The sequence below is a fragment of the Canis lupus genome, chromosome 14 (assembly GCF_011100685.1).
Source record: "Canis lupus familiaris isolate Mischka breed German Shepherd chromosome 14, alternate assembly UU_Cfam_GSD_1.0, whole genome shotgun sequence".
Taxonomy (NCBI): Eukaryota; Metazoa; Chordata; class Mammalia; order Carnivora; family Canidae; genus Canis; species Canis lupus.
In genome coordinates this window covers 60422023-60445949 of record NC_049235.1, presented here as the reverse complement: position 1 = coordinate 60445949, position 23927 = coordinate 60422023, and the positions used below count along the sequence as shown (strand labels likewise).

The 23927-nt window shown below is 39.3% G+C and overlaps 1 protein-coding gene across 25 annotated transcripts in view; it reads left to right on the top strand.

The window, feature by feature from the left end:
• Nucleotides 1-23927, top strand: part of CADPS2 (calcium dependent secretion activator 2) — a 452803-nt gene that overhangs the window by 251050 nt on the left and 177826 nt on the right. For all 25 annotated transcript variants that reach the window (XR_005369828.1, XM_038557504.1, XM_038557491.1 and 22 more), the window contains exon 8: nucleotides 4042-4181. Coding sequence is in view for 24 of the 25 variants with exons in the window: in XM_038557504.1 (XP_038413432.1) it covers nucleotides 4042-4181 (140 nt within the window). In the remaining variant the exon portion in view is untranslated. The remainder of the gene's footprint in view (nucleotides 1-4041; nucleotides 4182-23927) is intronic.

The window sequence follows — 23927 nt, the reverse complement described above, 5'->3', positions numbered from 1 at the left end:
ATTCTCATCCTGTAAACATAGAAGGAAGAATTAAAAACAAATAAAGTCTGTAGGTGGCTCATGCCAAAATAAATTTTGGGGAAAAAAGGGTGTGGTGGGGAGAAAGAGAAAAAGCTTTCCAGAATCTCTAGGGAAATGCCCGCTATCCTTCAGAGAGTGGATATGCAGCTGTCTTGGTCTTTGTTTCCTTTTTGGAATCTTCTTCTAAGTTGATGATAACATTGCTTTATCTACTGGTCCAAGCTAGAAATTATCACTTTTTTTTTTTTTAACTGTCATTTAAGAAAGAATCTGTAAAATATTCCATTGGGTATTTTAGCCGTCAGGACTAATCCTATATCATTTTTTAAAATACCACAAATGCCATTTTATCTGTTACTGGATGTGCCTTTATATGCTTAAGTGTATAGATACGCTGGATTCAACTCTGCTGTGGCTTTTAGGATAGGCTAGAGAGAAGTCTCAAAATAGCAGTTGCATTTAACAACTTGGAAGTTGAGAATAGTTTGAGAAGCTTTTATGACTGTTGTCTTTCCTAGAGAGAAAAAGAGCTTTGCTTAAAAATTTCTCTGTGAATAGTTCACTTATACATGGAAATGAAGACATTTTTTTTTTTTTTTTTTTTGGTGAATCATGCCAGATTCAGTTGCCATGTTTTGTTTCTGAGAACGTTTTAGCATACCTGAGCATGTTTAGAATTCTCCCATTTACATAGAGATTTCAGGGTTGTTTACTTTTCACCTTGGTATAAAATAAGAGTGGCTTAAAATATATACTGCATTTACTATCTTTATCCTTCAGAGTATAGTCCTCTCATTTAAAAATATCAAGACTCAAAAAAAAATTAAAAATTAAAAAAATATCAAGGCTCGGATATAGGCTGTGTCTACATAAATGTTATGACTGACTAAAGAGGGGAAAATACATCATGTTACCTACAGGCATACCTTGGAGATAGTGTGAGTTTAGTTCCAGAGGTCTGCAATAAGGCAGATATCCTTGCAAAGTGAGTCAGGAGTTTTCTGCTTTCCCCATGTACATAAAAGTTATGTTTATACTGTATTGTATTATGTGTGCAATGATACTGTCTTTAAAAAGTACATACCTTAATTAAAAAATAAGTATTACTAAAAATGCTAACCATCACCTGAGCCTTCAGAAGGTTGTAATCTTTCTGTTGGTGGAGGATCCTGCCTTGATGTCGAGGGTTGCTGACGGATCAGGGTGGTGGTTCCTGAAGGTTAGGGCGGCCATGGTAACTTGATAAGACCACGTGACGTGTGCCATTACTGATTGATGACTCCTTTCACAAGTGATTTCTCTAGCACGCAATGCTGTTAATAGCATTTTGCACACAGTAGAGCCTCCTTCAGAATTCGAGTCGATCCTCTCAAACCCTGCCACTACTTTGCCAACTAGGTCTGTGGAGTATTCTAAATCCTTAGTTGTCAATTCAGCAATCTTCAGGGCATCTTCATCAGGAGTAGACTTCAGCTCAAGAAACCAATCCCTTTACCCGTCCTGGAGAAGTACCACCTCACCTGTTTCGGTGTTATCATGAGACCGCAGCCATTTATTACAGCACTCTGCCTTTCCCTTGAACACTCACAGGCCATGGCAGGGTAGTTAACTGGCCTAATTTCAGTAGTGTTGTATCTCAAGGAATAGTCGTTCAGTCACATCTTCGGGTTCCACTTCTGGTCCTCTTGCTGTTTCCGCCACATCTGTAGTTACTTCTTCCTCTGACGTCTTCAAACCTCCCAAAGTCATCCAGAAGGATTGGAATGAGCTTCTTCTAAACTCCTGATGCTATTGATATTTTGACATCTTCTTAATGGCATCTAAAATGGTGAATCCTTTCCAGAAGGTTTGCATTTACCTTGCCTAGCTCCACCAGAGTAGTCATTATCTATGGCAGCTTTAGCCTTACAAAATATGTTTCCTACATAAGATTTCAACGTGAAAATCACTCTTTGATCCATGGGCTGCAGGACGGCTGTTTTGTCAGCAAGCATGGAAATAACAGTCTCATTGTCCATCTCCGTCAGGGTTCTTGGGTGACCAGGTGCACTGTCCTTCACAGTAATATTCTGAAAGGAATCTTTTTTTTTTTCTTAGCAGTAGGTCTCTCCAGTGGACTTAAAATAGCCAGTAAACCATGTTGTAAACAGATGTGCTGTTTACAATTACCAACGTCATTCCATTTACAGAGCTCAAACAGACAGATTTAGTGTCATTCTTAAGGACCCTAGGATTTTTGGAATGGTAAGTAAAGGAGCTTTAGCTTTAATTTAAAGTCACCACCTATATTACTCATAACAAGAGTCATCCTGTCCCTTCAATGCTACGTAGCCAGGAACTGACTTCTCCTCTCTGGCTTATGGGAGTCTAGGATGACATCTTCTAGTATAGGACTGTTGCATGTACGTTAAAAATCGGTTGTTTAGCATAGCCACTTTAATTAGCTAGATCTTGGGTAACTTGCTGTGGCTTCTACATCAGCACAGACTGTGTCACCTTGCACTTCTGTGTTATGGAGACAGTGTCTTTCCTTAAACCTCAGGAACCAACCTCTTCTAGCTTCAGACTTTCCTTCTGCAGCTTCCTCACCTCTCTTTGCCTTCATAGAATTGAAGAGAGTTAGGGTCTTTCTCTGGATGAGGCTTAAGGGGATGTTGTGGTTGATTTGATCTTCTATCCCAACCACTAAAACCTTCTCTATGTTAGCAATAAGCTGTGTGGCTTTTTATCACTTGTGCAAGTACTGGAGTCCACTTTTAATTTCCTTCAAGAGTTTTTCCTTTGTAATGACAACTTGGCCCAAGAGACTGAGCCTTCAGCCTATCTTGGCTTTTGACAAGCCGTCCTCGCTAAGTTTAGTGATTGCTAGTTTTTGATTTAAAGTGAAAGACGTGTGACTCCTCCTGTCACTTGAACACTTAGAGGCTATTTTGGGGTTATTATCTTAATTTCAGTGTTATTGCTGAAATACAGAAGACTGTAGAGATACAGCATAATAACCAATTAGTAGAACAGTTGAAAAACACACATTTATTGATTACGTTTGGTGTCTTATGTGAGCATGGTTCGTGATGCCCCAAAAACAGTTACAGTAGTAACATTGCAGTTCTTCACTGATCACAGATCCCCATAACAAATATAACAATAATGTAAAAGTTTGAGACATTATGAGAATTATCAAAATGTGACAGACGAGAGGTGAGCAGATGCTGTTGGCGGAAGGGCACCAATAGGCCTGCTCAACGCAGGGTTGCCGTAGTCTTGCAATTTGTAAGACACAGCATCTGTGAAGAACAATCAGGTGAAATGCAATAAGATGAGGTCTGCTTGGATAAGGCATGTAATATCTGAAGAGTAAGCTGTTCTTCTGTGTTGGCTTCGTGAAGCTGTAGAGTTATGCAATAATCACTTGGTAATTTGGAAGTTTTCTTAAAAATAATTACTTCATTTCAGTCATTATATCATCTTTATAGTTTTAAAAACATGTCATCAGGGAAAAATCCTTTTTTGGTATTGATCTAAAACAAAACAATGTGCTATGGTATCAGTTTTTTCCGTCTCTAATTGAGTTTATTTCCTTTAACAATGAAAATATTAAAACATGAGTTGTATTTTTGCTGCCTAAAATAATTAGTTTTACTTTTTTAAACAAGCTGTCTGTAATTTCAAAAGATAGTTCTTTCTGAACTTTTGTTCTGAGAAGCTTAGAATAGTCTTGAAATAATAGGTGTTTAACAAGTATTTCTCAACTGTCAATTCAACTGTAGCCTTTGTGCTATTACCTCATTATGAAGTGACACAGGAAGAAAACTCGCTATGTGATAATACGAAAACACATATTTGTCAAAAAGATAAATGAGTCTGTATTGAAAACCCATCTGTTGTGGTGGGAGTCAAATGGTTTAGACACATTTGGGCATGATACCTTCTTTTTAACAGGAAAACATAGAAAAGATTTCCATTCCAACCCTTAGACACCGTATTGTGCACTTAAATGTTTTCCTTTTTTGTCTTTTACAGGTGATATTATACCCAACTTCTAATAGCTCCAAGTCAGCTGACTTGCACCGAATGATAGTTCCAAAAAATAGCCAGGACTCTGACTTAAAAATCAAATTAGCAGTGCGAATGGATAAACCACCACATATGAAACATAGTGGGTGAGTGTGTACTTGAAGATACTTTTCTCCTGAATTACTGAATTCAATTTCACTGTATCACTTTTGTCAGTTTGCTAAGAGAGCCAGTATATCATGGAATGTTCACCCCCAAAAATGACATTCATGGGATTACTTAATTTTTTAAACTCCTAGACATCTTTATATCTAAATACACAGATATTTAGTTAAAATAGCTGCTTCCATGCTAACATACGGTTGGTAATTGATTGCAGTGGTATTCCACATCACTTCTATTGATGAAGAGTCATGCTAGATGGAGACGACTTCTAGGATGTTATAACGATGTTTGAAACAAGCGTAGCGTTCAGGTCTCCAGAAATAAACTTACATAAAATATGTTAAAGCTGAAATGTCATTCAGATATAACCCAGGAGGCTGTGAAAGTTTTGTCAGGGAGGAGTGTGGGGGAACCGACGCTGGTGGGTGAGCCAGAGCACAGGGCCTGTCTCCTGGGGACTGCCGTGGGCCGGGGTCAACCTTCATCTCCACCAGGGCTCCTTTTCCCTTGTGGTTGGCGAGGTAACAGGTCTGAACTCTTGAATACAATAAAATGAGTTTTTTAGAAGCCTGAGTCCTCAGGTTAGCACTGTGGGACTCACAAAGCCAAATCCCAGCACAGAGTTGTTAGTTATTAAGAAAGAACGTGACCTTTTTTTCACCATAGGGAGAAGCAGTGGCTAAGGTGGCTCCCTCTGAGATTAGCAGCCAACATAAGAGTCTAAGAATATGTGTTCCTGAACAGACAGATGCCATCTGCTGGCTTTGGACTCAAATTACCAACACTGTGGCAGAGCTAACTGATGAGTCCATAGGATAAGTATCCTTTAGATGACCAACATGGGACCAAGGACTACAACACTTCCTTGGTTGGATGGGCAGTGTACACAGTGTCAGAACCAGTCTTGCTGATGGGAAAAACAGCTCAGGATGGGCTCTTTGAAGGGACAGCATAATTTGATAGCCCCCATTATGGCATCTTCTACGTAGTAATGCAAACTAAAGGTTAACCATGACTCAGCTCATGATGCAGACGGAGTTCCTGGGATTTAATATTTAGAGTTCTTCTCATTGATCCATCTATCTGCTCACCGTTGATTTATCTAGCAGGCATGTATTGAGCACTAACTCGTTCCTCCCAGAACAGACCGCAGTGAGATACCATCTCAGACCTAAAGGAAGTGGCTAGTCAGGGATTCAGGCCGGTATACAAGTATCTAAAATAGTGATAAAGGCTGTAAGAGAGGAATGGGAACCGGTGGAAGGAAAACCTGATTTTTGCTGCAGTTAGTCATGAAAACCTGACTTTCGAGATAAAATCTGAACTATGAATTCAGGGAGGGCAGTGAGGACAGAGGGCATCCCGATCACATGACATCGTATATATCTGGGCAAGAGTTCTGGAAGGACTTTTAGCCAATGAGGACAAGCTGAGCTCAGCTAGCCTCGAGAGCTTTGACTAGAGGGTTGGAATGCTACCTTAAAGTGCTTAAAGACTAGTAGAGCCCAGAGTTGGATGTAAAGGAACAGGTGTTCCAGGCACTGCAGTTATTTCTCTACTCTTTATATCAGCCTCTTTTGATGAATGGTACCATAAGGAATTGGAGCCTACATAATTTCCAACATAGTCTTTAATTTACAAATGGCCACCATGGTGAACACTCCTGGAGCCTTCAGAGTGTCCCCAAAACCAAGATTAAATGTGAGGTTGGGCACATGGCAAGTTTTATAGCCTTTCATTTCTGTAGAGAGAAAGCCCTATTCTCATCTTTGGCAGCTTCTTCTTTTTAGAATGCGCCAGGGCAGGAGGAATAATCCAACCTCCCCGTAAGACTTGGTTTTTTTGGTTGGTGGTTCTTCTTCTTTTTTTCTTTTTTTTTTTAAATCATTCCTTTGTACTGAAGGATAACTGGCTTATATCCTCTCTCTGAGCCCTTGACTAAGTCAGGAACCCCAGGATGGGTCTGGAGTTGACTTCTGTCCAAGACTCCTGGTGAAGGGGATCACTAAAGAGAATAGATCATAGTCTTTCAACTTAATATAGTAAGCCCAGGAATTCACCTTGGATTCAGATCAGGAATGCTTTAATCCAGCCACGTGACTTGTCGTCTGCCATTCCTAAATACCAACAGGCAATTCTAGGCATACAGGTATCTCTGCAGTTTATTGTATGTAAGAGGAAGGAACTCTAGAACTGAATCTGTGATGCTCTTCTTCTAGTTGCTATGTTATGCAGCATAATTAAGAATGTCATATTTCATAATAGCAATTCAGCAAAAACTAATGTCGGTATTGGACATAATCATAATGACTGATCAACCAGTTAAAGGTTCTCGACATTGCTGTAATGGCATTTTCTCCCTGTGAGCAGTACAGGTGCTTTACCGCAAGCACCTGTTTGGGTTCCTCAGTGCGCTTGGAAACAGGTATTTTAAATACCACCCCTGTGTATATGGGCAAACACGACTTGACCTACATCATAACTGTATTCATTCTTTTTTTGGCAGTGTTTCATAAATGGGTTTTACTGAACTTAATTACATTTAAGAAGAGAAAGTTCACTAACCTTTTTCTTCCAAGTACTCTATCAGATGCCAACACGATAATAGGATGTGAGTAGTAGATTAATCGCACTTTGCTTGGGGGCTGGATTGTGTTCTGTCAATAATTCATCCTACAATGAATAATTAACAGATGAGTAATGAATAATTGAAAAAGAGACAAGCCAAGTCAAAAAAAGATTAATTTGTCTTTAAAATACGGCAAACCTCTCTCACAGATAAACTTGTCAAGTGGATTAAATGATAAATTGGGAGGGTTATGGCTTTTATCTTCAAAGCACTTTTGAGAACTAGACTTTGAAATCCTCTGGGTCTTTAGTTATAAAAACCTTTTGGATGTTCTAATACTGTGGGCATCTCTTATATGAACTATCATAATATGTAAGTAGATCAATATTCATCATATTTATGGCACCTGTGTGGGCCCTAAATAAATACATTTAATCAGTGTTTATTTTTATTGCCCTCAATTGCACTGTGAGTTTCTTAGACCTGTTTGAATCCCAGTACCCCCCATGGTATGTGGTCAAGGATAGGTATTAATATAATAATGATGATGAAAATAGGAGTGTGCTCCTTAGAGCCTTAAGGAAAAAATGAGAGTAAGTTGCATTCCTAAGTTGAAATGCAAAGGGTTCTAAACACAAGTTAGAGAATAGAGTATAATTGTAAGGTGAAAAATACCTAAAATGAGTGTGTTTGGTTCTCGACTGTTGCTTTATTTTTTTTAAAGATTTTATCTATTTGAGAGAGAGCGAGAGCCGAGAGCACATAAGCAGGGGAGAGGGAGAAGCAGGCTCCCCGCTGAGCAAGGAGCCCAATGTGGGGGCTCGATCCCAGGACCCCAGGATCATGACTTGAGCCAAAGGCAGATGCTTGACCCACTGAATTACCCAGGCACCCCTCAACTATTGCCATTTTAAATAACCTTTTTTTAAAGCAGAAAAATATATCTGAGCTAAAGCTCATGTTTCTGATAACTAATCAGTCCACGACTGCAAATTACAGTTTTTTTGGAATAGGATTGACTCAGAATGCCCTGGTGGCTCAGCGGTTGAGCATCTGCCTTTGGCTCAGGGTGTGATCCTGGGGTCCTGGGATTGAGTCCTGCATGGGGCTCCCCATGGGGAGCCTGCTTCTCCCTCTGCCTGCTTCTGTGTGTCTCTCATGAATAAATAAATAAAATCTTAAAAAAAAAAAAAAGGAGGACTGACTACGTGTAAATGAAAATACATATAGTCTGGATAAAATAAACAAAAAGATGATTTCATTCTTTTAAAACCAAACTGGATGTTACCACATACATAGATTTGTTTTTTTTAAAAAAGGGCTCATTTATTCTTTTGGAATATGTCCTATAAACTAATTATATAAACTTCTGTACATCTGTTAAATGAATTACCAGCTAGATTTTGAATGGTTAAATAATTCATATCCAGTTTTTAAATTTATTTTCCTGCTTTTTTGGGGTAGCTGGAAGATAGAAGTATTCTTGAACAAATGGACTATCCTTTAGCATAGCCTAGTGGCTGAGTAACAGTATTAACTTATTTCTCAGAATACTCTTCCTGTTTTTATCAAATACCATTTTCCTAATTCAAATGTTATTTTTTTCAGTCAAAAGAAACGCAAAGTAGAACTAAATAAAACAAATGATTCTTCTAACGATTCTACAAGGGGAAAGGAGAAAAGAAAATTAAATTGTCACAAATATGTAGAAACAGATGACCAGGATCGCTCCTAGGTCTGCCTGCAACTGATTATTTTGTAGGTGAAAAACGAATGAAAGCTTCATGAATATATGACTGTATAAGGGTTTTGTCACAGTTAAGAACTGGTAAGATAAAGTGTTAGCCAAATCACTGTCCCATAAATCTCCCATTTCTTTTCTGCAGAGTCATGCTTGGCTACTTAAGCATTTATTGATCAGATATACTGAAATAATTTGTAATTGTCATTTATAAAAGTCTCAGCTTAATTTATATCATAAAGGTTTACAAGGCGCTAGGCCTGTTTCTTGCTGCAGGGAGGGGCAGTAGTTCAGGCAGGAAGCGCGGTGTAGACTCCCAGCTGGCCGCGTTGCTGTCCCGTGCTTTCCGTGGAGCCGACCGCCGTGCACCCGGGGGCTGGGTGTCAGGCTGTCACACAGGGCGTTTGCTCATAACGTGAAATGACTGCACTCTGATAAAATGGTCTTGTTTGTGACTTACAGGTTTATGATCTTCTGATAGTTTAGGGGATAGTCCCATTATCAAAGGGAGAGAAATCTTCCTTTGGTCAAGGTGGCCTTTCCTTAGAGGGCCCAGGCCTCACAGAAAGGACAGGTCTGTTTTTTACCCTGGAGAAAAAAAAAAATTGATTCTCCATTTAAGTTGACCTTTTAGGATGATTTTCCTACCTGTCCTAATCTAAAAGAGCCGTGTTTTGACATTTGAACCGATAGATAGGTCTGTTTGCCTTCCTGGTGTGAATTTACCTTATTCAGGCTAATTTCATATTCAGTCTAATTTCATAGAAATCCCGCTTCTTACTGCTTTGCCAAAACTTCTGACAAAGTATTGGTTAGATTCTTAATTAATGGTTCTTTTTCCAAATACAGCTTTCAGAAGAGAAGCCGGCCTCTGGTACCTGGTAAACACCAGTGTAACTGCTGTAGAATAATTAAAGAGCATAGGCCATAAAGCCAACTTTGTTTTTCCAAATGCCTTATTTTCATGTCCCTTTCAGTTGCTAATTTAAATCATTAAGAACTTTATTTCTCATCTCAATTTACTAGTGACTAATTATGTAATAATGGTAGAAACATTTTTAAGCATGGCTTTAATGATCGCTAAACTAGATGTTTTAACTTATATTCCCTTTGCAAAACTTCTCTGATTTCTTCTGTGATAAATTTGTTTGCCTTAAACTGTAAGATTAAGTGTGGCTTTCTGTTCAACACCCTCTTACTCCCAGGATTTTTCTCCAGGGTGAAACATTTTAACCTTATTTTCTTCTTTTTCCTGCATCAAATGACAATTACTTTTCATTCTCCTTCTGTGTCCTGTCCGAGCATCTTAAAAGCACAGCAGGCAAGATAATTAAAAGCAGAATATGAGGTCTTTTAAAATTCTCTTTCAGAAACCACAGACCGTAGTCATAGGTTATCCTAATTAATTTGGGGCACTCTAACAAAATCATAGTGAAAACTATTTAGGAGTACTATATAATTTTATAAACAGTTAACATACAGAATCATAATTGGACAGTTCCATCTCAGTTGATGCCTTCCCATAAAATTCTGTGCTATGTACTGGCAAAGTAGTACTTTTTATTGCTTTGCATGTATCCAGAAATTTTAAAATATTAACCCTGAGTTTATACAGCAAAACTCTTGGGCTTGTTAAACGAGCCTTGTGGGAGGTCAGGGAAAACTTGGGCTTTATTTAAAGATACTTGTTTGTAGTTGATTCCCCTGACAGACGTCGCTGGGCGGTGATACAGGTGGAGGACAGTGCAGTCGCAGTCGTGTAGAACTAGCAGTGGTTTCAGAGCCAGGACGCTGGTGTGTGTGGTCTCGCTCTGCTGCTGACGTGGGTAAGTCACCTCGCCTGGCCTGGATTCATCCGTTGCTAAATGGGACGTCTGACGATCAGGAATTTGGCCCCTTGAGCCCCCGTAAATGCAGGACTTATCAAATCATGTCCTCCTTGGCCCCGCCAGGAATGCTCCCCGCGTTCCATGGCGCGCGCAGCAGCGTAGGGAGGACGTGCAGGGCCTAGGGTGAACAGGGGCGTCGAAGGGAGGACGCCTGGGAAGGTGAGACGTTTGGGGATGTGTCTGCATCTTCTCAAGATGAGAAGAAAAGGAAATATGAAGACTGAGACATCAGGCTGCCTTTATGTGAAATTCACTTGAAAACTCCTTGTGTTCTGCTCATGGCAGTCAGGAGCAGGTGCACGCGGGGTGCCTGGGTGGCTCAGCCAGTGGTGTGCCTGACTCCTGATTTCGGCTCAGGTCTGTCTATTTTGTGTCTTGCGACTTTGCTGAATTCACCTACCGGTTCTGATAGTCTTTGGGTTTTCTCTGTGTCGTATCACATCGTCTGCAGATAGTCACCGTTTTACTTCTTCCTTACGATTTGGATGCCTTTCATTTCTTACCTGACTGTTGTGCCTGGGACGTCGGTGTTGCGCTGAATCAAAGTGGTGAGAGCAGACATCCTTGTTTTATTCATGGTCTTAGAGGGAAAGCTTCCCAGCTTTTCACCGTTGAGTCTGGTGTTTGCCATGGATTTTTTGTATTTGCAGAAGTAGTACCTCAATGTGCATAAGATGCTTACAGGAGAAGGTGGCTAACCCGCGGTGATAATATGTCTCAACGGTTATAAGACCCTGGAGAAAGTAGGACTGGGTAGGACGTGCTGCTCAGGCCTTGGGGCCGTGAGACCATACTGAGGAGTGCAGCCCCGGCTGGGCCTGCACGTGCAGAGCCATGTTGGTAGTTGAGTGACAAACCAAACTTCCACCGGGGCCGGCTGGCCATTCTGCTCTTTAAATCTGGTTAAAAGCATGGCCTGTATCCACACCCAGTGATCCATCTGGGAACAGGGACTGCAGCCCAAACTCTTGAGTACCAGAGACGGAAGTCCTCAGCCTTGTCGAAGGGGACACCTCAGTCTTTGAACCTTTATTGTGTTTTGTGCAGGTTATTCTCTGTATGAATGGGTCGTGGCAATAGAACAATTAGTAAAAGAGCCTCCATGTATATTTTCCGTCCCTCTCCCCCATATTTTCCCCCCTCAAAAATCCATTCCTTTCTATATATATATATAATGTATTAGAGACATGTGTGTCAGGTACGAGTTGTTCCGATCAAGGATTGAAGGTGGCCTGGCACTTGATGTTGACGAGGCTGCAGGAGGTCGGTCCTGCAGTCGTTGAAGCGTCTGTGGGATATCATAGACCAGTCCTCTCACTACTAGAGTATCTCCCACCCATCCTGCAACCTTTATGCACAGAAGAGTACTACCCAGAGGTGCCTGTCAGGAGACGGATGGCAGAGAAACTTCTGAATTAAATCTTATTACCAATCTGGTAAATGTTATCTTTAAGTGCTCATTTTGTTGGAATGTTGCTATAGAAGGTTCCGGACCTCGGGTCTCAGGTAGTTTTGATGAACACTCAGTAGAACTCCTTTATCCAGGCCTCCTAGGGCTGTGAAATAAGTTGATAGTAAAGTTGAGCTTCTGGGAAATTTGCTGGGCTCTACGTTCCTCCCCTCCCTTTCTTCCTGCCTTGTCCCAAAGGATGTTCTAAAGGTTAAAGGTGGTCCTAAAAAGAGAAAATGAAACTTTCTGAGCCACAGCCCTCCACGTGATTCTAAAAAAGTCTTTTCAGGAATTTAAGCAAGCCCATTGTGCTGTGATTTAATTAGCTGTGTTTAGAGACCTCATGAACAATTCATTAAAAAAAAATAAGGCACTGTTTCCAACTCACCCCCCCACCTCCAACACCTTTCTGTTTTGCTCCTTCTCCAGCCCCCCTGAGGACTGCTGACCTAGGTCTAGCCACTGTGCCTGTGGTCGCCCTGCGTCTGCAGTCACAGGCCTCCTTAGTTTCTTCATCTTCAAAAAAGCATGACTGAGCTCACTAAAAACTGTTTTCTTCCAGCTCTGAGATTTCTTTCAATTTTATTTTAAACCTAAATGTAGACGTCCTAAGGAAAGCAGGATAGAAATAGTTACAATTCCTGGGGCAGGATAGAAACAGGTAAACGATTTTCAAGCCACATCATTCTCTTTCAGGACAGGAGGCAGGGTACGGAGTGGTTAAGGTCACAGGCTTTGGAGTTAGACCTGGGTCCAGCCTTGAGCTCCGCAGTTTTTACGTGACTTCTCATAGCATCACTTTTCTCAACTGTGAAGTTGGATTGTCCCGAGCAAGAGACGAAAATCATGTAACTCAGTGCCTGTTACACGCTGGGTGCTCAATCAGATTAGTAGCCATTGTTATTAGAATAAACATTATTTTAAAGAATTCTAGTCCCATGAGCTATAATAAATCCTTTTAGTTTTAAACACATTGTTAGATTATACTTGGAAGAAAATGCTCAAAGACAGATGGGGTTGGTGCCCAAATTCTAATTCCATCAGTTACAAAAATAGGTCCCCTGCTAGGACCCTCTGATTTAATTGTTAGGCTTTAATGTGTTTTTATTTGACAGCTATTACGGATGTAGGTGGTGGTGGTGGTAGTTCATGTGTGTGTTTTTCGCTGCTGACTTTATTTTGCCTTCTCTATGTCCAAGGGGAGAAAAACGGAAGGTATTATATAAGAGCGCTCAGATAAGTTCAAGTTCTAAAAAAGAACACCTGGAGACTATTTCATAGCAAGCAAGAAGAATAAGATATGACTGTACTGGGGCTAAAATAAAGGGAAAAGTTCTAACTTCTTTTTAAAATAGCAAATGCTTTTTTAAAGCATTTATTTTTTTTTTAAACAGCAAAAGCCCTGGGGGGCTCAGTGGTTTAGGGCAGCCTTCGGCCCAGGGCGTGATCCTGGAGACCTGGGCTCGAGCCCCACGTCGGGCTCCCTGCATGGAGCCTGCTTCTCCCTCTGCCTGCGTCTCTGCCTCTCTTTTTCTCTCTCTTTTGCGTGTGCGCATGAATAAATAAATAAAAATCTTTAAAAATATAAAATAGCAAATGCTTTCAAAGCATGTTATTTTAAATAACTAGTGGTGCCTTGTCTATTTAGGGCAGTGGCTAATTTTACATTTGTTGCTTAAATCGTTAGACAAGTATTGATCCTCTATAGCTCTAAGCAGTCTGCCTGGTTTTTCTAGTTTCCATATAAAAACGGGTCCACTTTTTAATAAGTTGTTGATCTCAATAATTTTTACATACCCAGTAAGTTTTAATGTGCATTCTAAATTGGTTTTACATGTGCTTCATTTAAGAAAAGTTTAGTCGGTACTTACAGATGCAAAACCTTGTGTGTTGTAGTTACCGTAGCATCCAAGACATTCATGTAGTTGAGTAATTAATTAGATATGCTGATGTTTTATGAAAATAATCCCTGGGAGAGATTGGCATCGTTGAGATGGGGCTTCTGAAGATGCTGCTTGAATGTTCTCAGCTGGTTCCTGGTGCAGGCCCTCCAGGGTGGCAGACACGGGAGGGGCAGTCCTCCCCGTCCCCTGCCCCGTGCTCGTCCCTCTGTGGTCAGGTGTGCTGCTGTGCGCAGGCCATCCTCACCGCCCAAAGCACAACAGTGCATTTCTGCCCCTCCTAACTGGCTTCATTCTTTAAGCTCTTACCATTATGTGATACTATATTTACTGGCTATAGTTTGTCTTTCCCTAGAATGTTAACTTCATTTGGGTGACTTGCTGTTGGCCACCCCCGCCCCCCAAACCAGATCTAATTTCCAGAGGGAAATTTTCATTGTCTTACTGCTATTTTTAAACCTAGTTTTGGTTTTTTCGTGTGTGTTTTTTTTCTTTAGAAACTGCCTACTGATTAGTAGAAGCTGAATAAATACTAGAACAAATGTTTTCTTTTCCAAAAAAAGAGCAAATGCAGAATTTATGTTCACAACTCTTTTATATTCAAGAGAAGTATTGGATTGATTGGATATAAACTTCAAGTTATGGCATTATCTGATTGTTACCCTACTGTTAAGTTTGTTGGAATATGTTTCAAAATATTTCTCCAGAGGAATTACAGTAGGTTTTATTAGTCCAAAAACTTCTATAGGACTAGAAATCTAAAGACTTAGGAAAAAAATGTATTCTTGTTCAAAATATATGAAATTCAAAGTCCTTATTCTCTACAGCAAGGCTTCCTTTAATAACTTTTTGCCTAGCTATGATGGAGAAAGTACATTTTTAATATCTATTACCTGTCGACATGTTGATATGTAGACTATTTCTGTGATATGTGCTGGAACCGTAGGACAGTGTCCATATACACGAATAATATATAACCAATACTTATTAATGGAAAAAAAAAACCCTAGATTTGACTTTTGTTTATACTGTCTTTGTGGAATCAGTAAGTCTTTTGCTTTTTTTCTCCTACAGTAAGTCCTGATTTGAAAGTCATATTTATTTCAGAACTGATTTTGTCAGTTGTGTTTCGTGAACACTTTTACCCTATTTATATTGCCCCCCCCCCCCAAAAAAAAAAAACAACCAAACTTCATGAAAATATTCTCCCCAACAACTGACAAAGCACAACAAAGAGGAAAAGGAACCAGTGCCTTGCTCATCAGAGACAGGAAGCGTCATGGATACATCGGAGGGAAGGGAGTGGAGGGCCATGGGAGCAAAAGACCTCTACCTGCTGCCAGCTTGCGTGAAGATTACAGAGAGCTCAGAGCGTAGGGTGGGCACGAAGCAGGAGGAAATTAGGAGCCACGAAGGTTACGTGAACTAGAAAACAGGATGAAGCTGGGCAGTAGTGAAGGACAGTAGCCAGAAGGACTTGGTCAACATATATGGCAGCAAAGCTGGCCTCATTTGAGAAACCCTGACAAAGAACAAAGTAGGTTTGGGACAGGCAGTGGGGTGGTAATGACACATCCCAAGGGAAGAATATACGTGTTTGTGGAAAGTAGTGATGGGGGTAGAACAGCACCAGAAAACACGGACATGATGAGAAGAAACATCTTAAACGTAGTCCCAACTTCCCTACTGGTGTATCTAGGTCTTTCCACATAGGACATCCAGTCCTAAGGAATACTTCCCAATCCTCTTTATGATCATAGCTGGAGTTGAGCAAAACGGCATTGGTAACAGGATATACCATCTCAACCGCTGTTCCATGTCAAGATGGTGTTTGAAATGCCTCAGAGTCATTAAGTCAATGATGGGGAAGATACCAGATGGATCTGTCTCAGCTCCATGGGCACATGTATGGTCTGGTTATAGAAAGAATCATCACAACTTTAACATTAATGCCCGTGTTAGTGACATAAACAGAGGGCGCAGAGTTCAAAAGTATTAAAATGTCTAATCACTCATCCTGGGATCCTTCATGTTCTTAGGGAGGGTACATTAATATCCATATCAGAAGAAAATGCTTATTTTCATGATTTAAAAAATCAGTGTGTTGCCTTTATTAAAAATACGAATATATATTTTAGTGCCTTTTCTTATTTCATATATCAGGACTTCTGAAAAATTCTAAAAAATTGACAGTATATACAGGGGTATAACCATAGACCAATTTTCAGTCAGAACGTTGGAATATCCACTATTTCTATCTTTGTAAGATTGGTAACCTTCTTTTTGCCAGTTAGGTCTTTAGGTTTGTCTTTAACCACTTTGTCTTCACTCATAGTAATTAATCCATATTTTTCTGTAGTATTTCCCACAAATCAATCCCTTTCCCTTCCTTGACCCAACCCAGGGAGGTCAGGTCCTCCCTGACCACACTGCCCCCCCCCCCCCAAAAAAAACCTGTTTCAGTAACTTTTGTATTCATCTGCCTGTATTTACCTATTTTTCAGTTGTTCAGGAATTTAGGAGTACTACTTATATTTTTACAAAAAAATTTCTAGTGCTTCCTGTTGCTAATGGGGTTAGATTCACATCCTTTAGCCTAGCCTTCGAATTCTTCAACAATCTGGCCCCATCTAGTCTTTTCCAACCTTTTCTCCTTTTAGTACTCAAGGCAAACCCCTAACTTCAAGAAAATCCATCTGTCATATTCCCAACATGCTTTTACTAACCCAGCTCTCTTCCACCCTCACTCAGTGAAGTGCAGGTCTAGTCCTAGGTTACACGTGTTCTCGCGCTAGTACAGATTGCCAAGACTTGTCATTTGTTTTCTCTGTAAGAATCTTCCTCGTGAGCGGACGGTCCACTGACTGGCAAGAACCTTTGTCCTCAACCCCTGGTTTTGAGGGAACGGGTCATCTTTCCACAGCTGTCTTGTACCAGAAGAGTGGGCTTTCCTCACTTCTGTCTGCCTAGGACCTTCCTTATGTAAAACCCTTTAGCCACTAGCAGACCTGCTTTGAAGAGAGATGCTTGTATAGAAAATGCATTCTTTGTGCACACGGTAAGTTAATTGTGTAAGTGGATCCAATAAATGGACTCCCTAAGCTACATCTTTTGCTCTGTATGTTCAGTCCAACACCGGGCTCAGCCACGTGACTTGCTTTGGCCCCTGGAACAGCAGGAAACTTGGCACAAAAAGCAGTCACGCATGTTCACTTCCCCCCTTGCTCTCTGCCTTCATCATGAGGAGTCCTGTGGGCTTGCTCACTAGAGGAGCGGAAATGAGTAAGCCCGGTTGTTCTGGCCAAGGTCTCAGACATGGGTGAGCCCCACAAAATGAACAAAGCCGGCTAGCCAATTTAGAGCTGACTCATAGATGGATGAGTGCATCATGTAGAGCCCTCTGATCAGATCAGTGAATAATAGGCTTATGAGAAATAATAAATGATGTTTTAAGGTACCAAGTTTTAGGGGGTTAGGTTACACAGCAAAGGTTCGTACTGTGCACTCTGGTCTTGCTACTAAAGCCTGTTCTCTTTTTTCTTCTATACATCAGATGTATTAGTCCTAAATTAATTAGTCCTAAACTAATCCAGAATTGGATTAGTCCTAAAGCTGTAGAGTGCTATAGTTGTCCACACATGTAATCATGAGGGTGACCTTTCCTGTATAATATGCCCTTCTATAAATATATAATTTATGCATTTTGCCAAAATGGGCATTTAGGTGATTTCCAGATTTTGGCTCCTTGAGACTGCTACTCTACGTGTCTTATATAGACCTCAAGAGATGCTGTTTCTCTTGAGAGTGTACCTGAGAGTAAAACTGCTGAATTGATGAGAATGTCAATGTTACCTTTACAAGATAATGCTATGCTTTTTCAAGTTTTACCAACAGTTGCAGCAATATACGTTTTTATACATTTCATGTTCTGTGTATGGCTACATTACCTTCTGAAGGCAGGGAAGGGATCCTGATGTCCACTTGGTTACTTTGTCCATAGGCTTCAGAATATAGTGGATAGAAATTAAATATTGACAATTGATTGGTTTTTATGTACTTTTAAATGAAGAGGCAATATGAAAATTCCTTGATACTCCTCCTGTTTCCACTTCAGGCTGACTGAGCATGCTGAACCTGTGTTCAGAGATACCCTGAACATTCTCTATTACAGAATTGTAACCGTCCACACTCTGTCCGGTTATGATGAACTCCTCGTAGACTGGAGCGTGTTAGTCCCCACTGTTTGACCAGGCACTTAATACAGGTGTGTTTCATCAGATGAGTCATTCAACAGCATTTTTTGATGACCATGTGCCAGACTCTTTGGGAGGAAGAATGGATGGGTAAAATTTACTGTAAGAAAATAATGTTTGAGGTACCTGGCAGGCTGAGTCAGTAGAGCATGGCACCTCCTATTCTCAGCGTCATGAGTTTAAGCTCCATTTGGGGGGATAGAGTTTACTTTAAAGGAAAAAAATGGTGATATTTAACATTAGCAGGAGAAATATATTCGATACAAAAGAGCTCATTACTTTCCCCACTGAGATAGAACAGCCTTTAGCCTAGTAGCAGAGGCTTAGAAAGTGAAGAGAAGTGTAAAACAGAGAACAAGCTGGCAAAGTATACTTGTATGGAAAGAACGTAATGTTCTAACAGGTGATTGTTTCTTCCATGACTTTGACATCCCAGTTGAAGAGAGATCATAAATGAGTGGTTGACAGAATGTATTTTAGTCAGAATTCAGAAAGTCTTTAAAAACAGACAGTTTTTTTTTTTTAACTGTTTTACTCTCTGGATATTTAATATACACACAGAAGTATTGCTCAGGTCAGTGGAGGTTTAATTTTCACTGGTCACTCTGGTCAGTGACAGAACAGGAATATGATTATTTGAGAACAATATATGTTCACTGAAAAATACTGTGCCCAGTAGGTAGTGATTGTGAAAATTGTGTTTTTGTGAATATTTATTAAATGAAACAAGTATGACACATATTTAAGAACCACGTGCCACAAAATGTGAGAAGCCACAGGAGAAATCTGTGACTCATCCAGATTTCTAGCCTGATGTGTAGACTCTGATGACCAAGGCAGAAAAATTGGGTGAAGGAAGTCAAGATGTACAAACTTCTAGTTATAGAACAAGTCATGGGAATATGACGTACAGCATGATGACTGTAGTTAATAACATTATGTTGCATATTTTAAAGTTGCTAAGGGAGTAGATCTTAAAAATACTCATCACAAGAAAAAAAAAATGCCTGTGAGGTAATGGATGTTAACCAGACTTCCTGTGATCATTGTGCAACATATACAAGTACTGAATTATGTTGTGCACCTGAAACCAATGTTGTATGTCCTTCATACCTTAATTTGAAAGATAAGTAAGGATTGGACCTGCAATGGGTAAAACAGTGTAAAATGAATAAGATAGCTACAAGGGAACAGCGAGGTCATGTTTCAGGTTGCAGATACTGCAGAGAATGTGGGTAAGCTCTTGTGCTTTACCATGCTACTTTCAGCTTTGGACACAAATAAACCTTTTTATTCAAAGGAAAACAAGTTTCCCCTGAGTTTAGTCTTTGACTTGACCTTAAACAAGACCCAGTTGTGGACTTTTGATAGGATCTGTTTGTAGTTTCCAAAATTTGCACTTACAGGTGTATATTGTTCGCTCAAAAGTTTGATCATTAGACCTACTGAGTATATCCGAAAGAATGAAAGTGTTAGGTCCACATTTCAATTTTATGGTATAGAATTATGTAATCTGGGTATCTTTGAGATGTTTTCATATTATAGTAGTAATAGGCCCTATAAAAAAAAGTTACAAGGGAAACATCAAAAAGGACATAAAAATCTTTAGGCATTTAAGGCATTTAGGCATTTAAAAGTTAAAAATGAAAGTCCTGTATTTTCTGATCCTCTCAGCTATGTAAACAATTTTGTGCATATATTTTCATTATATTAATACATTCGATTTAGAGTAGTTTTAGAAGTCTCATTTTCAGCACTGATATTTCTGCTTACCATCAACCACATTAATGTTCTGACCATTAAAGTCATATCATGAATAAATGGGTTAAAAATTATTTCTTAATTAAAATTACTCCTGCAACTTGCATTTCTACAAAATCAGTTGGTTGTAATAAATTATATAAAGTGAAAAATTGAACTTTGTGATACAGAGCACAAATTGCATTAATGATTGATAGGCAATATGCATGAAATGAAAATTACTAGGCAGGAAGAAGAAAGTGTTTATCCTGCAACCAAATATTCAGTGAATGGATTATAGCTGTGATCTTCCCTCTAATGTTCCTCATAGTTATTGTCAGGAAAAGGTATGAAGAATCATGGGACCTTAATAATATGCCTTGCCATTTTAATTGCTGAGACAAGTAAGAGAATCTTAACTGCCAGGAGATGCATTACTAATTAAAGTGTCATTCCGCATTCATTCTGAAATAATTAGTTTGAATATTTGTAAGAGCTGAGATATAAATTTAGTTCCAAATTCAACAGCATACCCACAACAGACTTTGTGAAAATGATCTATGGTTAAGAAAGGTTAACAATCATAAAATTTTTAATGTTTCTTTAATTTGGTACAATTTGATTTTTATTGGATTATTGAACTTGAAAGAATGGAGTTCATGAAATTGTAAAACTTAGTATGGTTTTCAAATTGCTGTAACACTAAGTTGAATTCCTAAACTCCTTTCAGATTTCTGGGGTATTGATATTTTGTTTTGGCATTTTATCACAGTTTGGGAAAAACCTTTAATGAATAATGATGTCAACACAGAGTTACATTACAATGTCTGAATTATAAGGTCTGTTAACACTACGTGGCCACTCATAAATAAGTCATGATTCAGTGAACTTTGAAAATTTGGGAGTGCAGTATTTGAGATTCAGTTGTTAAGACTTGCGTATGTTATATATCGTTCTAGGTCATTTCTTTTTTGCCGTATAACATTCCATGGTATTTATTATATTTTACCTAGGTAGTGCTCTAAGGATGAACACTGGACTTGTCTCCAGGCCATCATGATAATGCTCCCGACTGTCTCCCTGTGTGTCCACTTGTAGGCCTGTGTAAGAATTTCTCCCCACACGTAGCCAAGGATCAGACATAGACATACTTAATTTTATTAAGTATTCCAGATTTGCTTCCCAGCTTATCTGTTCCTGTTTACAATCCTACTTCTCTATATCCTTACCCAAAATTAGTATATGTCTCTTTCTAATGTTTGCTTTTTCTGATGAGTGGGAAATAATGTTTTATTATGTTTTTATTTTTTATTTTTTTGTATATTTTTTCATTGGAGTTTGATTTGCCAACATATAGCATAAAACCCAGTGTTCATCCTGTCAAGTGTTTTATTATGTTTCATGCGTTTGAGTATCTAGTCCTCTGCATTTTCCACTAGTGAGGCGGCTGCTTTTGTGATTCATGTGTTCTTTCTTCCCTGCCGAGGCCCTTTTTTGTTTTAAATTTTTTTCATTGTCTTGCATACGTTCTTTCTGTGTATCACCTCTGTCAGAGAGAACTTCAGTGATGGAAATATGTACCTGGACTGCCCATTAGGTTGAACTGCTATGACGCTAAGTTGAATTCCTCAGTTTCTTTCAGTGTCCCAGGGTATTGATATTTTTTTCATGATTTTGTTTCAGGATTTATCACAGTGTGGGGACTACATGTGACTTTTGAGCACTTGAAATGTGGGCTAGCATGACTGAGGAACCAACATTTTTATTCTACTTAATTTGTATTTAAGTTTAAAAACGGGGCACCTCAGGGGCTCAGTCAGGTGTCTCTTGATTTTACTTTAGGTTTTTTTTTTTTTTTTCACTTTAGGTTTTGATCTCAGGATCGTGAGTTCAAGCCTCATGTGGAGCCTACTTTAAATAAATAGCCACATTCATCTAGTCTGTTGGACAGCAGAGCAGTCCTAGATAATCTTTTATTGGTTTTAACTATTATGACGTCCTCTTGATCTATAATTTGCTGGATAACCTTCTTGAACAAAATGCTTACTGGTCAAATCCATCAATTTTCCTCCCATGCATTTGTGTTTTGGGAGTTGTTTTAAAAGTGTCCTCCATCTCTAAATCACAGAAATGATCTCTTTCATTTTCTTCTTTGAAGTTTATAGATTTATCTTTTACACCTTTATCACGTAGGGGCTTCCTTTGGAATATGGTATCAGAAAGGCTTCCAGCTTTTTCTCAACAAGCCAGTTTTCCCACCTCGTGGGGAGTCCACCTCTACCTTTGCTTTTGTTGTACAGAAGGTATTGTTTATGGTCAGCTAACTTGATCAATTCTCTTATTCTATCATCTGCAAATAGTAGGTTTTTTTCCTCTTGATTTAGTGTCTTTTCTCTTCTACTATGGGCCAGAGCCTCTAGTGCTCTATTACTTAGAAGTAACAGCAGGCAAACCTGCCTTTTCCCAGCCTTGGAACTAAATCTGTGTTAGGGTTGTCCAGAAAAACAGAACCAAGGGGCTACACAAACGTGTGTGTTTTTATTAGGTGCATCATACGGAATTGGCTCATGTGATTATGGAGTCTGACAATTCCAAAATCTAGAGAGCTTATGTCTGAATGAAGGCCCAGAGTTACTGTAGAACCCAGAAGAGCGATGTCTCAATGTGAAGGCCATCAGGCAGGACTTGATGTCTTAGTTCAGAGACTGTCAGGAGAATCCTCTCGTACTGGAGGGAGGTTCAGCCTTTGGTTCTCTTCAGGCCTTCAACCAAGATGAGGCCCACATACTTTGGAGAGAGCAGTCCACTTGGTCTGCCAATTTAAATGTTAATTTCATCCAGAAAGCATCCCCACAGGAACCCCCAAAATAACGTTTGACCAAGTATTTGGGAACCCTTTAGCTCGGTCAAGTTTACCCATAAAAGTAACCATCACAATATCTAAAATTTCTTTTATTAGACATATTTGCTTTATGTTCTTGGTATGCAGCTTCTCTAAATTTCTCAAACCAAAAATGGTTAAACTTTATTAAATGCAAATGCTTTCTCATGTCAAATTAGTAATATATTTTCTTATCCTTTAGCCATCAGTATGGTGATTTACATTGGTGATATTAAACCATTCTTACATTTACAGAAGACAAGGTTATATTAAAGTTATTTTAAATTTAAATATTCTCTACACTGGCAATGAACACTGATCACCAAATTCATTATCTTTAAATTGTTGATAATTCATAGCATTCACACATACATACTGAACGAGTTTAACAACTGTAGTCTGCTTCAAAAATGATGTATATCTAACATCATCATTAGAATGATGTTCTTCTACTTGGAGTTTATTGAATTTCTTTGATGTAAAAACTAGTATTTCTCAGGGCACCCCGGTGGCTCAGCTGTTGATCCGCGGTCCTGGAATCCAGCCCCATCTGGCTCCCTGCTGGGTGGGGAGTCTGCTTCTCCCTCTGCCCCGCCCCGCCCCACCACCACCACTGCTCTCTCTTCTCTATCAAATATTTTTTTTAAAAAACGAAAAAACTCATTTCTCATCAAATTTGGGAAGTTTTCAGCCATTATATTTTCAAATATTGTTTCTAGCATTTCTTCTGAGACTTCCATTATGTGTATATTAGTGTGCTGTGTGGAATTCCACAGATTTCTGAGCTAATCGGTGCTCCTTTTTTCTTCTTCTCCTCTATTTGTCTTCCTTAGACTGGATAACCTCCGTTGCCTGTTTCCATATATATGGATTCTTCTGCCAGAAAACACTGTCTTACAGAATGAATTTCTTTCCTTATTGACATTCTCTTTTTGATGAGACATTGCTTCATAATTCATTCCAAAAGTGTTTTCTTTAGTTTTGGAAAATATTTTAATGTCTAATATTATATCTTCTGCCTTTTTCTATGGAGATTATATTGTGAGAAAATTGTTGAGAAACCCAATTACAAACATGATTTCTCTGAGGGTGCCTTGCCCTGCTACAGATTTTCTCCCTTTCTCCCATAGTGAGAGGTAGTCTAGGGTTTCTTCCAAGGTCTCCTTATCCCTTCATCCTCAAGTATGATTGGAAAACCAAGAATAAGACCTACAGTGAAATTCTTTGAAAAGTTGTAAAAGGCTCCAAAAAAACATGAGTCAGCTTTGATGACATTAGACTCAATATTACATCCCATAAGCTG